Below are 14,825 nucleotides of genomic sequence, written 5' to 3'. Positions count from 1 at the left end.
TAGGCATCTAGTATAACAAATTTGTGAAATATTCAAATAAGTGCTCAAGAATTTAACATTCCATTTCAATTTTGTATTACTCTCAAAACATTTCCATTTCCTTGAACACATGGTAACTGGGTCAATTTTTTACTTATGCACTAGTAAGAATTTTCCCTCCTAAAGGTGTTGTAAGATGCTCTGTATACTTAAAGGTTAATTGCTATCATTTGAGAGAGAGTTTTTTCTTTCGCTAACATGAACTCTACTTCACACATGAAGATCATGTGACATTTTGTCAAATCTTTTTTTGTTTTTTCAGAATAAAGGTTTTAAAATTGGGGTTTAAGATCACCCTTGAAACCCTCATTGTTAATGAGTCACACTGATAGAAACCAATTTGACAATAAATTCCATATTTAAAAAAATGAATTACACTGATTAGTCTGAGTGCTTTTCTAGTGTTTCTTTGCAGACAAGTTATTTGGTGTTTAGGGTCCTCAAAAGTAGACAAGGCTTTAAAGACGATTCTGGGAGCAATAAATGCGTGTCCTCACTTTCAATGAAGATTCCTCACACCGAGTTCAGAGCTGTGGTCACATGACAGTAACATCACACCGTCACTTGGTGCTCAGTACCTGTTTTGGTACAAAGACTGAATCCCCCTGAGCAGACAGGTCCGGAGCGCTGCCCTGGATAAGTGCTGCATCACGTACCCACATACGTAAAGGGACTCAGAGACCAACCATGGCCCATGAGCCCCAGAATCAGACAAGGAGGAGTCAACAAGGAAATTCATGACTGCGGTGTTTAAACAAAATAGAAAAAAGGGTAAAAGCAGGGCCAAGATCTCTACATAATCTAGAGCCGGGACTTTTGGAAGGGGTATGGGTGCGGGATGGGAAGGAAATCAAAGGGGTCTAATGATGTAGAAATTTCTAAGCCTCATTTGTGGAACTGATGCCTCCCAAGAATAGATTTTTCCAATGAAAGATGAGAAAGGTGGTTCAGTCATAGAGGAATGAAATACTGGGTACATGCTGTAACACAGATGAACTGTAAAAACATTACCCTACATGAAAGGAGCCAGACACAAAAGATCACATTTACATGACTCCATTTCTCTGAAATACCTAGAATAGGCAAGTGCCTAGAGGCAAAATGCAAACTGCTGATCACCAGGGGCTGGGGGAAGGAAGAAATGGGGTGCGGCTGTTTAAAGGGTCCGGGGCTTCCTTTCAAGAGTGGAAAAGCTTTTCTGGAACTAGACACAGGTGGTGGCTGCACAATACTGTGAATACATGAAATGCCACTGGATGGTTACCTTTAAAATGGTTAATTTGGGGCACCTGAGTGGCTCAGTCAGTTGAGCATCTGACGTTTGATTTCGGCTCAGGTTGTGATCTCGCAGTTTCATGAGTTCGAGCCCCGTATCAGGCTTCATGCCAACCCTGCAGAGTCTGCTTGGTATTCTCCCTCTTCCTCTCTCTGCCCCTCCCCTGCCGGCATGCCTCTCTCTCTCAAAAATAAATAAGTAAACTTTTAGAAACTTATTAAAAATAAATAAATGGTTAATTTGATGTTTTGTGAATTTAAACTCAATTACAAAAAAAAAAAATTTTAACGCACCAAAAACAAACAAAAACATAAACAAAAACACAGATAGAAAGGACTAAGAACACCAACAAAGGCACAGCTTTTTCCTCCTGCCATCTGTGGTGTGAACACCCGTGTCAGCCATCAGCACAGCTACTTAACATGGAGAGAGAAGCTGGCAGCAGAGGCACCAAGCTGACAGAGGCACGACCCCAACACTCTAGGGCCAGTTCAGCAGGCCAGAAAGAACACCAGGAGGCGGCATTCTAAGTCAATCCTTCCCGCTGTTTTAACTTAGCTCATCCAGCCAAGCTCAAAAGCCTGACGCTAACAACCAGTTCTAAAGGCAGAGGCCACACAATGTAAAGCGAAGAGATCTGTGTGTCAATTTTACATGTGACAGCAAAATGCAAGTTGTATATAACAAGGGCTCAAATCGTCTGCATTGGGGAGTGGCAGAGGAGAGACTGAGACTGAGGTATCTTTGTAAATCAATGTTCAAAGCTTTAGGGAGCTGAGCCCTACCATTTACTTAGGTCAACATCCATTCCGGTTTCACAAGGAATAATGCTACTCATAGGAACAAAACACAGAAGGCACACCATCTGACTTCTGGGAAGTCTCAGTGTTGGTAGACAGAAACTGACAAAAAAGTCCCCATGATAATTGCAGGCCATCGCTGGAGCCTCATGGACGAATAAAGCCATCAGGGTGCACTCCTGCCCTGGCTCCTAGCTATGCTGGCCTCTGAACTAGCCATATTCTCCTACCGGCTCCCCCCTTACCAATCCGTGGCAACACAGAGGCTCAAACTTCTACCCTATCAGCACGGACAGCACAGTGCTAACATAAATCACAGTGAGTAGAAACATACTGCAAACAGGACCACTTCATCCCGAAGGACAGACACGGAAGGCAGTAGTACATCTGGTTTTAAGAGCTGGCAGAGCTGACTCTACAGCACCCCACACGGTGGTCTTACCTGAAGACTTGGATCCAAGAGAGGAGGAACCAAGTCGGCGGGTGGTCCCCATTCCAACGTTTCTCCTTGAGCTGGGTGGAGCTTTGGATGATGTAGAACTAGCAGAGGAAGGTCTATTACCATCCACAGAATCTTCATCATCAAAATTTTTATCTGAAGAGTAAGCAGAGAAATCATTGTTTAAAAAAAAAAAAAAAAAAAGGTACTTTTTCCACCCGAATGTAAAACAACAAACTAGCCTTAGAGATGAACGGTGTGCCTACTCTTGGGATGTGAGGTGCCAGTCCGGGGTCTAGAAAGGCCTTAGGTAAGTCCAGAATGCAGATACAAACATCATGTTTGCTTTCACATATCTAGAATGCTCTCCTGGCTCCAATTTTGGAAAACAGAGAAAACATAAAGAAGAAAACAACCTCTCATAAAACCACCACCTCATACAATTACTTCAACATTTTGGCATATTTCTGACCTTTCTTGCATGCATTTTTTTTTTTTTAATAACAGCTGATGCGAGACTATACATCATTTGGCATTTTGCTTATTTCAAATATGCGCATTTTCCCAGGTGATAAAATATTCTTTGTAAATGCTGTCTTAGTGGTTGCATGGTACTCTGTGATGAGAAAATATCACAACTGAAATGGTCTTGTTAGGCATTCAGGGTAGTTCCAATACATCACCATTAGAAATAACATTGCAACAAACACCTTCCTACTGGCATTTCTGTTTAAATTTATCACAATTTTAAGAAAAAAACCAAAACCTAGAAGCAATACCTACTGGGTCAAAGAATATTAAAATTTTTAGTATACACTGCCAAATTTATTTTCAGAGAGGTCATGCATTTTTTTTCCCCTGGAAGTTCAAAGAAGTGCCCAACTGGTCACACCTCTGCCAACACAATATGACCATTTTTAAATGTCAACCAGTTTGACAGGTGGAAATAAATGCTTCCTCGTCAATGTTTCATTTCTCTTTTGTTGGAGTTGAGCACTGTTTCTTCATTAATTCCAAAATTTTCTAAGCATTAGTGGATCCAAGGAATATTCCTTAGGTTGCATTTAAAATTAAAAAGAGAAAAGAAAAGGGCGCCTGAGTGGCTCAGTCGGTTGAGCATCCGACTCTGGATTTCGGCTCAGGCCATGAGCTCCTGGTTTCCTGAGTTCAAGCTCTGCACACTGACCACACTGAACCTGCTTGGGATTCTCCCTCTCTCTCTGCCCCTCTCCTGCTTGCACACACTCTCTCTCTCAAAATAAACAGACCTTTAAAAAAAGAAAAAAGAAAGAAAAAGAAAAAAACATCTTTGGGCTTTTAAAATAATCAACATATTTAGGAACAACATTCGGATGACACAATTAACGCTATCATGGTGCACTTATACAGAGTACCATGGGCTTATACAGCAACTGTGAGTCATTCAGGAGGCTTAAACAGAGAACCAAGAGTAATTTAAAATAAAGGAAACAAACATCTGTAGCTGGCAATATTCACGATTTCTGAATAAGGGAGCTAGATCTTTTCCAATACATCTGAAGTAAATAAATGTCGAACAGAAAACACAAATACAAGCCTGTTTTCTTGACCTGTTGGCTGCTTGGTTCAACTATCAACAGTCAAGTCCGGTGTCTAATCATGACCCTACTGTTTCTCACAACTCACCAACAATCCACTTCAAACTACACGGCTTCTTTTATTCGACACTGTTGGGAGCTGATCCATCCTTCTAAATGCATATCCTTGTGCAAATTACCTGCCTTCAACATTCCTGTAAATTTCCTAGATCACCTTATCAAGCAATCCTCTTTCACAGATGGTTCCTTTAATACACACATCACTTTCCCACTGATTCAGATGTTCACTGGTCTATTAGTATCGACTTACCTATGTGGATTCAAAAGGTGATTCTTGGACTGTAAGCATATTAACAAGGTCCCTTCCAAGAGTAAAACTGAGTCTGATGTAGAGAACGAAAACAACCCAAAGAGAAGGTCAACCACTGAGCACTGCCAGTATTAGCAGTGACAAGACCTGTTCTCAGCCCATCCGCCCTCAGGGGAGCTCTAATCACTACAGGAACAGTTCCAGTCTGTGGGAAAGGTGCATAATGAACAGGGGAAGTGAAGACACCATCATGCTTCACTCAGAAATTCATGTAAAGTCTGTGTAATCTTTCTAACATGGGCAGGCACTCCACTGAGAACTATATTCACTTAGTGGAAATTATTTTCAGAGGGCCCAGGTCACTGGATTTCCTGGGATTTCTCTATTGAAGCAATGATGGATTTTCAAGGACCAAACTCAACCTCTTTCAGCAAATAGCCAGAAACCAGACAGGGTACACAAAACAACTATTTCAGATGGGACAAGGGACAGTGCAGAACTGTGAGCCCTGAGAGGGAAACAAACCAGGTGAGCTACATAGTTACCCAACTTCCCGCCTGGAGATAATTCCCAGACCACCAAGTACAAGGAACGAGACCCTAAATTGAACCTAGAAGCCTCGGCAAGTTGAGAAAACGGAAATCAGAGCTCAGGGACGCTGAGGGGCTGGGCCGTAAGGTACAGGCAGAGTGCTAGGAAACAGGAAGCTACACAAAATGAGAGCTCTAGAAATGTACCAAGTTCTAGGCCATCATGTGGGAGTACAATTCCGCACACAAGGGAAGGCGAAAAATGACCAGGAAGCTATAAACTGAACAATTCCCAATGTCTGCACAAAGTAGGTCAGTGTTCCAGCACCAGAGTAGAATGTTCTTGGAGACTCACCCAAGGCACTCAGTGAGATCCTGCAAGGGCAGGCCTTAATAGTAGGGCTGAACTATTTCTAGAGGGAAGGTTACATTAAGCCTACCCTATCAAAGTTTAAAAACAGGCCTCAAGGGGGTTAGACGTGCAAGTAACTTAAAACGGCTCTGCCAGGGGCGCCTGCGTGGCTCAGCCAGTTGAGGTGTGACTCTTGATTTCACCTCAGGTCATGAGATCCCAGGTTTGTGGGATCCAGCCCCATGTAGGGCTCCATGCTGAGTGTGGAGCCTACTTGGGATTTTCTCTCTCTATCTCTCTCTCTCTCTCAATCTCTCTTTCTCGCTCTCTCTCCCTCTGCCCCTTCCCACCACATGCACACGTGCATGCGAAAGCTCTCTTTCTCTTAAAACAAACGAACAAACGAAAAAAAAACTGCTCTGCCAAAGCGAAGCAGAACATTCTTTAAAGGAACATAACAAATGCAGACACTTGACAATATAACATTCACAATACACAACACCTAATCAAAATTTCATCAAGAGAAGGAGAAACAGAAAAATGTGGCACACAATCAGGAGGGAAAAAAACATCAGAAAATAGTAACCAATTAAGAAATGACAAAGATGATGGAACCAGCAGGTAAGAATATTAAAACTGCTACAACTATGTCCAAATATTAAAAGAACAAATAGAGGGGCGGCTGGCTGGCGCAGTCGGTTAAGCGTCCGACTTCAGCCAGGTCACGATCTCGCGGTCCGTGAGTTCGAGCCCCGCGTCAGGCTCTGGGCTGATGGCTCAGAGCCTGGAGCCTGTTTCCGATTCTGTCTCCCTCTCTCTCTGCCCCTCCCCCGTTCATGCTCTGTCTCTCTCTGTCCCAAAAATAAATAAACGTTGAAAAAAAAAATTAAAAAAAAAATAAAAATAAAAGAATAAATAGATGAGAAAGAGAGGTTTTTTAAATAATGAGAAAGAAGGTTTTTTAAAAAAAAATTTTAACATTTTTATTCATTTTTGAGAGACAGACACAGAGCACTAGCCGGGGAAGGGCAAAGAGAGAGGGAGACACAGAATCCAAAGCAGGCTCCAGGCTCTGAGCTGTCAGCACAGAGCCTGATGCAGGGCCCGAACCCACAAACTGCAGAATCGTGACCTGAGTTGAAGTTGGGTGCTTAAGTAAGCCACCCAGGCGCTCCTAAGGTTTTTTATTAAAAGGACCAAATGGAACTTCTGGAAATTAAGAAAACACAGTATCTGAAATGAAAATTTCACTGAATGGGATAAATGCAGATTAGACACAATCAGCTGGAAAAAAAAAAAAAAAAAACAGGGAATTTAAACACCTGGCAATAAAATTTAACCAAAATTAAGAAAAGAAGAAAGCCTGAGAAAAGTAAATAAGAATAGAAACTCAGACCTGTGAGATAGTAACAAGCATCAAACACACACGAAATTGTACTTCCCGCAGGAGCCAGAGAGAAAAAAAAGACACAATACTTACACAGGAACAAAATGACAGTGGGCATCATCAGAAACTGTGTGTGCCAAAAGACAAAGGAATAGCATCTTGAAAATGGTGACAAGAAAGTATTAACCTAGAATTCTCTATCCACCAAAAATTTATCTTCTAAAAATAAAGGCTAGGGGCATCCTGGTGGCTCAGTCATTCGGTTCAGGTCACGATCTCACAGTTTGTGAGTTCGAGCCCCGCGTCGGGCTGTGTGCTGACAGCTCAGAGCCTGGAGCCTGCTTCCGATTCTGTGTCTCCTTCTCTCTCTGCCCCTCCCCTGCTCACGCTCTGTCTCTCCTTCTCTCAAAAATAAATAAACATTTTAAAAAATTAAAAATAAATAAATTTTTAAAAAGGCTAAATAAAAATGTACTCAGACAACACCAAAAAAAAAAAAAGAATTCATCACCACGAGACCTGCACTCCCAAGAAATGTTCAAGGGAGATCTTCAGGCAAAGGGAAAATGATACCAACCGAACATGTGGATCTACAACAGAATGAAGCGCACGGGAGATTGTAATCAGGTGGATAAGAAGACTTTCTCCTCATATTTTAATATCTGTGAGGGACAACTGGCTGTGTAAAGCAAACATAAAAGCCCTCAACATTTAGTTTCTATTCTTTTGACATCCTCCTGTTCTGGGCAGGTAACCTGGCAGCCAGAGGAAGGACGCCCGTTGGCAAAGGAACGCGGGGCTTGGGCTACGGGCTGCAGTAGGGGGATGCCACGCGGACACTGGCAAAGCGCGAAGAGAACGGAAGCAGTGCAGATTCGGCCCTCAGCGGGCTTGTATTTCTAACAGTGAATTATAACTTGGCCAAATGTACTCAAGAGGTCACATAATGATGTGATGCCCCGAGGAGGAGTGTGTTTCTTCACCAATGTCTGCATGGAAACGCCTCCCTAGGAAGGGAGGCGGGGGAAAGGGTCACCGAGCAGCCAGTGTTGAGTTTTTTTTAAATGAGCTTTAAGAGTCCCAATCAGTCTTTTTATTTACTCCCTTTGGAAATAAAATCTAGCACACTTTCTTATCGTTGTTCCCCTCCCCCCACCCCCAACCAGATTAGAAGCAACTAAGTATAGAACAGTGAGAAGGGGGCATGGGTGTTAAGCACAGTGATGTTAATGACAAGGGACAGTTGAAAGCCCGATAGCTACACAGAAGGTAAAAAAAGCAAACACGCGACTAGAAAAACCCCGAACCCAAACTGCTCCGAATGCCAGCATCAGCACAGAGGTCGAATCACAGTCACGCAGCCTGAGAGCACAGCAGTGGTTGCTCCCAACCGCAAGCCTGCACCATCAAGATTCAATGGTCTCCATGTGACCTGTGTACTAACAGAGAAAGTAATTCACATGTTCTGTTGGAATTAGAAATCCAGGGGAAAGGGAAAAGAATGTATTCGTTTTCCAGATTAGCAGCTGGACACACTGCTTTACATTGAGATACTTCACCCGAAAAGGTGTTTGGAGAATAACAGCCAGCTGGGCCTCTCATTTGAAAACCAACACAAAGTAAGTCTGCCCTGTGCTTCCCAGAGTTTTGAACACCCAGAAATTAAAGTCAAATTAAAAAGGAGGTTAGGCCCTCGGAAAAGTACCAATTCCAATTAACTAGGACATTCTCTTCTACAGAACATGTTCTTCCTTAACTGGACAGAGAAGCTGTACTCGTATCTGTGTCTGGCTGTGGTCACAGAGTGGATCCACCCTGGATACAGCCCCGGAGGAGCCTCCAAGGCCCAGGTTCCGACAGAGTACTTTCTCAACAACTAAGCAGCCCATACAGAACTCTACTTGTCATTTAAACCCCCTTTTTGTTAGGGTTTCAGCTGAGCAGACAAACGTTAGGATACAACCTTTTTTCCTACCTTTAAGACAAAAACATGTGAAAATGAGTATTTTTAGCTATGCTAGCTTGTGCCACTTACATTAGTTTGAAATTTTTTCACACTGTTATGACAACACATGTTACACAGGAAAATGGTCTTCCTGAGCCCGAAGGAGTAACTAACTGATTCTACCTCTAGCCTCCACTGCAAAGAGTATCATCTGAGGGTCACTACTGTCACTGGACAGTCTGCGGCAGAAACCTGGAACAGGCTAATTGAACCTTCAGTTCCTAGCCTTTTAATCCTTTCTATCACCTGGGCTCCATTCCCCGCCGCCCCGCACCCCCCCCCCCCCCCCCTTTACAGCACTGGGACAAGACGTTTTTAAATGACTCATCAAGTTCTTACGGAGTGACAGTGCAATTTTCATCTAACTCTCTATCACCGCATCCCTGGCAACCCAGTTAATAGGCACAGTGGAGTGAAAGATAGCAGCAAAACAACACGCCCAGAAGGGCCACTGGCACCAAAGAGATTTTAGAACACAGAAGAGACAGGACCCTTTGAAGAAACAAAAGGCCAGAGAACAAACACAGTCATCCATGTACCCAGAAGGAAACCAGCAGATTTCTAAACATGTCTGTGAACTTGTTTTGCATGAGTCTTGAACTGTGGTCAAGGGGCTGGGTGGAGGGTGGAGGGTGGAGGGTGAAGGGTGGAGGGTGGCTGTGGCCGGCCTGGAAGGCAGAAGCAGTCCAATGAGCCTCAGGGACTCAGGTTCTGAAATCCCTGAAGAAGCCCAAGTAGAGCCGCAGCTGCCTCAGAATTGAACTTGAATCGCGCTGGATAGGGAAAGGCATCAAGCGGCGAGCCACAGATTCTAGGGGTCAAAAATGATCAGAAAGACCAGTATATGCACAACGGTGACTACAGGTTTGGGAACAGGAGTGGCAGAGAAACTCTCAGTCTAAAGACAAGACTTCAAGTTTAGTGTCTGGAACCTAGAATTACAAGCTTTGGATTACATGGCCCATTTAGAAAACTTATACACTCACCTATGAGGACAAACAAAATGTCACAGAAACTAAGGAATGTCTGTTCCATTGTCCACCTGCCAGGAAGGCTAGGACCTAAACCACTTCTCTCCAGAGGCAGGCTTTGACTACTGGAAGCCTGATGGGAAGGAAGCGTCTCATTTTCGAAAGCAAAGACAACTAACTCTCTGTTTCACTGAATCAGGGTCACTTTGTGGAAGCTCATATTCCTGACAGGCTTGCATTTTCACCCACTCCCTTGTTACGGAAATTCTCCTCCAAGGGAGTAAGAAATGTGGCAGCCTAGTAACTAGAATATAATTAGCATTCCCAAAAGAGGCTGCACAGAGACCTGGTAATAAGCCCAAAGGCTGGCTGCTATTGTAAATATCCCAAAATTTCTTGCTCCTTGATCTTTCACAGATCCAAGGCTTTGCTTTCTGCAGTCTTGCTTGATGTGCCTGATATATTCCTAGGTTACTCCTGAAAACACTCGTCTGCTGCTGGCTGATGCTCTGGGTTCTTGCCCAGCTCCATCCAGGAAGAGCCAACCATGCCCTTCTCCATGCTACGTGGCCGTGTGTCTTTCACCCCATCTCACCCTATTACTGGCTATGTGCACAAGTGCGTGCCAGGCCCTGCGCTTGCTGCTTTGCACATTCTCATCAAATCCTCCTGACAACTCTCAGACTATCATCACTCCACTCTTGAAAGTGAAAAAACTTAAGGCATCCAGGCATAATGGGCCCAAAGTCACATGGCTAACTAGAAGGAGGAATAAGCCCATGTCTGTCTGACTCAAAATCCTATGATCGGAGTCACGATAATAAATGACAATTAACCAAAAAAAAAAAAAAGGCAATTCATATAAACTGGCCACTTACTATGTGCTGAGCACTGTGCTAAATGCTTTCTGTGCATTATTTTAATTCTTATAACAGACGTTTGCTTACTTAAAAAAGTTATTCACTTAAGACAATTTCTTAAACACACAATCATTAATATCTCTTACAAATATCCACATAAAAATCCTCCACAAAGTACTAGGCAAACCAAATCCAGCAACACAAAAAGAATTATCATCATAGCCAAGTGGAATTTATCTCAGGAATGTAAATTACAAAAATAAATCAGTTTAATACATTGTATTAATGGAATAAAAGACAAAACCACATGCTCAGTAGATGCAATAAAGTATTTGACAATAACCAAAATGAAACGCTTTCAAGCCAAAAACACAACAAAGATTAGAAGGGAAATCACACAAAACACACTATTAACATCGTATCTAATGGCAGAAGACTAGATACTTTACCCCCAAGATCAGGAACAAGACAAGATGCCTACTCTTGCATTTTTATTCAATGCTGTACTAAAGGTTCTAGCTGGGGCAATCAGGAAAGAAAGAAAAAAACCTCAGGATTACACAGAAAGAACTAAAACTATCTCAATTTACAGATGACATTTTTTTTAATTTTTAATTATTTTTTTTTTTTTGAGAGACAGAGATAGCATGAGTTGGGGAGGGGCAGAGAGAGATGAAGACACAGAACCCAAACAAGGCAGGCTCCAGGCTCTGAACCATCAGCACAGAGCCTGATGCGGGCCTCAAACCCCTGAACCATGAGATCATGACCTGAGCTAAAGTCAGACGCTTCACCGACTAAGCCACCCAGGCACCCAGCACCGCCAGAGATAACATGATCTTGTATGCAGAAAGTTCTAAAGCGTTGCCTGGATAGTTCAGGCAGTTGAGTGTCCAACTCCAGTCATGATCCCAGGGTCGTGGGATCGAGCCCCATGTTGGGCTCCACACGGAGCACAGAGCCTGCTTAAGAGTCTCTCTTTCTCCCCTCCTCTTCCACTGTCCCCCACTCACGTGCTCTCTCTCTCAAAATGAAAAAAAATTTGAAAAGAAAGTTTTGGTGAATTTATTTAAAAAAAACTATCAGAATTAATAAATAAGCTCAGCAAGGTGCCAGGATACAAGACCAATACAGAAAAATGAATTGTATTTCTGTACCTCAACAATGAATGATCCAAAAATGAAATAAAACAATTCAATTAAAAACAGTAACAAGACATGTAGGCTGGAAACTACATAACATTGTTATGAGACACTAAAGACCTAATAAATGAAAAGACATCCCACGTTCAGGGATCAGAAGATGTATAAAAAGTTACTTTGCTCATTATCCAAACTACAGTTCTTGCCCATTTGTCCTCACTAGCTTTTAATTTTAAACAAAGTTGGATGATGCCTAGAGAGGCACAGAAATGCAAGCCACACTGCCCGAACCGGGTAGCAGGGCAAAAGACTGCTTTCCTTCCAAGTTTCTACATTCCCTTCCCTTCAAAATATGGCAAGTGTGGTACGGGTTCCCTCCAAGTCCAGTCAGTATGTATCCGTATTAAATAGGATCAGTCCTTTAATAACGCTCTCTGAAAACACCCTTCAATATCCATATCCTGAACCCAAAATGCCATTCCTCTCCACTGTTAATAGTTAACAAATGCTTTTGTCAGAGCACAAGGGATGTAACAAGCCTGAACCTGACTGGAAACACTGGCCTAATTCACAGTACAAAATGGAAATGGCAGGGGGCACCCGAGTGGCTCAGTCGGTTAAGCGTCCAACTCTTGGTTTCGGCTCAGGTCACGATCTCGCAGTTCGTGGGCCGGAGCCCTACGTCGGGCTCTTTGCTGACAGTGCGGAGCCTGCTTGGGATTCGCTCTCTCTGCCCCTCCCCCGCAGGCACTCGTTAAATAAACAAACATTTAAAAAATGGAAGCTACAAAGGTGCTAGCAAGGGCCACTTCTGCCCTTCTGGCACCGGTAACCCACTCGCTACCACAGAAAAGGCGAACCTGAAACACAATCATGCTTCATGGCAAGAGATCGTTTCCACTCCTTCAGCCAAGAACATTCTGCCAGAAAGCTAGGCTGGCATTTAAGACTATCTCAGCCATAACACCTCTAGTGCAGTTAAAGCAAGAACAGGCAGGATGAAGAGGCAAAAATTTGTTTAGTTTTACTAATCCTTTACAAAGAGCTAAGAAAGGGAAAAAGCGGGGAGAAGGCAGGCCAAGAAAACACCATTGGAAACCGGAAAGGGAAACAACGTAAGGAGGTCATGGGGCAAACCTGCTCCTTAGAGGCCCCGGCAGAAGTGAAACGTTCACATGGTGTAAGTGACATGTGCCTTCTGCAGATTCAGATGAAGGCCCATTTTTCCTTGGGTCTCGGACGGAAAGCGGTCTGGCCGCCGCTCTCTGGTCTATGCGGTGATAATGAGCTCACAACAGACGCAGGTATGGGGACCACAGAGAGGCCCCAGGATGATTTTGTGGGAGCGGAAAGGCACCGCTGGCAGTGAGCCCATCCAAAGGCGGGGCTATCAGTGACCGGCCTGCACTTTCATTAAGACCAACTTCAAGGTTTGTAAAGAAAATGGACACATGCTTCTGTTTTCCCGTCTGGAAAAAAAGGAATAATACTGCCCACCTACAGGGAGCATCCCAAGTGTTGCCTGCCCAGTACAACCTCCTTCTTGTACAGAAGGCGCTCACCCTTCTCCCGCCCCCCTCAGAGTGACCTCACCCCTGCCTCAGGGAGCAGGCCGGACCCGGGTCTGGCCAAAGCTTCAGGGCTCTGCCCCGGAGCCTTCGCAGTAAATTAATTCTAGAGCCTCCCTCTCCTGGACCGGGGCTGTGTAGATGCAAGCCCAGAGGTGCCGGGGCCAACGGAATGGAGGAACCCGCCTATCCGTGAGGCAGACCAGAAGAAAGCAGGGCAAGAGGCGGAGGGACGGCAGAGAGGGCACCACCAAGCCTGTGCCCCAGAGGCCACAGCGAGCCCTCCCAGAGCACACCCAGTGACATGAGCCAGCTGGTCTCCCTGTCCGCACAATCGGAGAGGGGCTTGCTTCACCTGTCCTTGCAGCCCACAGGGTCCCTGTGCTAGATTAAAGGATCTCACGCAGGTCAGGCAATATATGTAAAGACAGAAAAACCACAGGCACACAACAAAAGGCAGCTATTTACACCGTCGTTGCTTGTGTTATGCTGGGAGTACAAAAAGTAAGCCCTGCAAAAACATATGGATGGGGCTAAAGAATCAGGAATCGATTTTTAAATTTATTTACGTAGGTAATCTCTACACCCACCATGGGGCATGAACTCATGACCCTGAGATCAAGAGCCACATGCTCTTCTGACTGAGCCAACCAGGTACCCCAGGAGTAGATTTTTTTTTTTTTTTTTAATGCTATTCAGAGGCATACAACAATTCAGCTTACACAGCAGAAAAAACTATATGGGCATTTCTGAGAAAGGCAAGGCCCAACCAAATCACCTTCCCTAGAGTTCGTTCCAAAAGGATTCACCCGCCCCCTTGTCAAGATGACTTGGGGATGGTCTCGACAACGGTGTTCTCAGGGTCACAGGAAAGAAATTCAGCATTTACAAGGAAAAGAAAAAAAGCTAATTAGGGATATGCTTCCACTGAATGGTATCAGTTTTTAAAAATCTCCCTAAGTCCTCTACAGCCTCTCTGTAACTTAGAAGTTCAAGTCCAGGGCACAGGGTCAGCCGAGAGGTGGTTTGGTCTCAAAGTAATCCCTTTGTCACTTCTAGAATAAAGTTGGACGGATGCCCAGAAGCATCAGCCTCCTCTCGCTGGAGGCTACTGGAGAGGACGCCTCCCCCGAACACGGAGAACACAGCATGCGCGTTCTCCTTCCTTCACCTCTTCAGCAGTTATTCACCAAGCACAAGTGTGTGCAGGTGCTCTGCCGGGAGCGGAGATGCAGACAGAAAAGTCACGGTTCTCACTCTGGAGCCCACAGTCCAGCACAGGGAACAGACATATAGAACCAGCAGCCGTTATGACTCAGTGTGATGTTTTGCTAAAGGCACACATGGGATATGCCACATGAATAGAGAATAGGAGTAAATAGCAGAGGGCCAAATAAACTCAGAAAGGATGCACTGTGCCCTCCTACGAACATGACTCACTCTATTACTGGTGTCCAATACTGAGCAATTTAACAATGACTTCAGATGTGAGATGTTTTAAATGTGCACACATCAGACATAATTCAGGAACACCTTGGGCTACCATACAGAGTGAATCTACAATGAGAA

General features: G+C 44.1%; 1 protein-coding gene across 32 annotated transcripts in view; it reads right to left on the bottom strand.

The window, feature by feature from the left end:
- CLASP1 (cytoplasmic linker associated protein 1) overlaps positions 1–14,825 on the bottom strand; it is a 272,813-nt gene that overhangs the window by 123,386 nt on the left and 134,602 nt on the right. For all 32 annotated transcript variants that reach the window (XM_019837951.3, XM_019837954.3, XM_019837945.3 and 29 more), the window contains exon 9: positions 2,558–2,710. In XM_019837951.3, the coding sequence (XP_019693510.1) occupies positions 2,558–2,710 (153 nt within the window). The remainder of the gene's footprint in view (positions 1–2,557; positions 2,711–14,825) is intronic.

The sequence above is a fragment of the Felis catus genome, chromosome C1, assembly GCF_018350175.1.
Source record: "Felis catus isolate Fca126 chromosome C1, F.catus_Fca126_mat1.0, whole genome shotgun sequence".
NCBI lineage: Eukaryota > Metazoa > Chordata > Mammalia > Carnivora > Felidae > Felis > Felis catus.
This window is presented reverse-complemented; position numbering and strand designations above follow the sequence as displayed.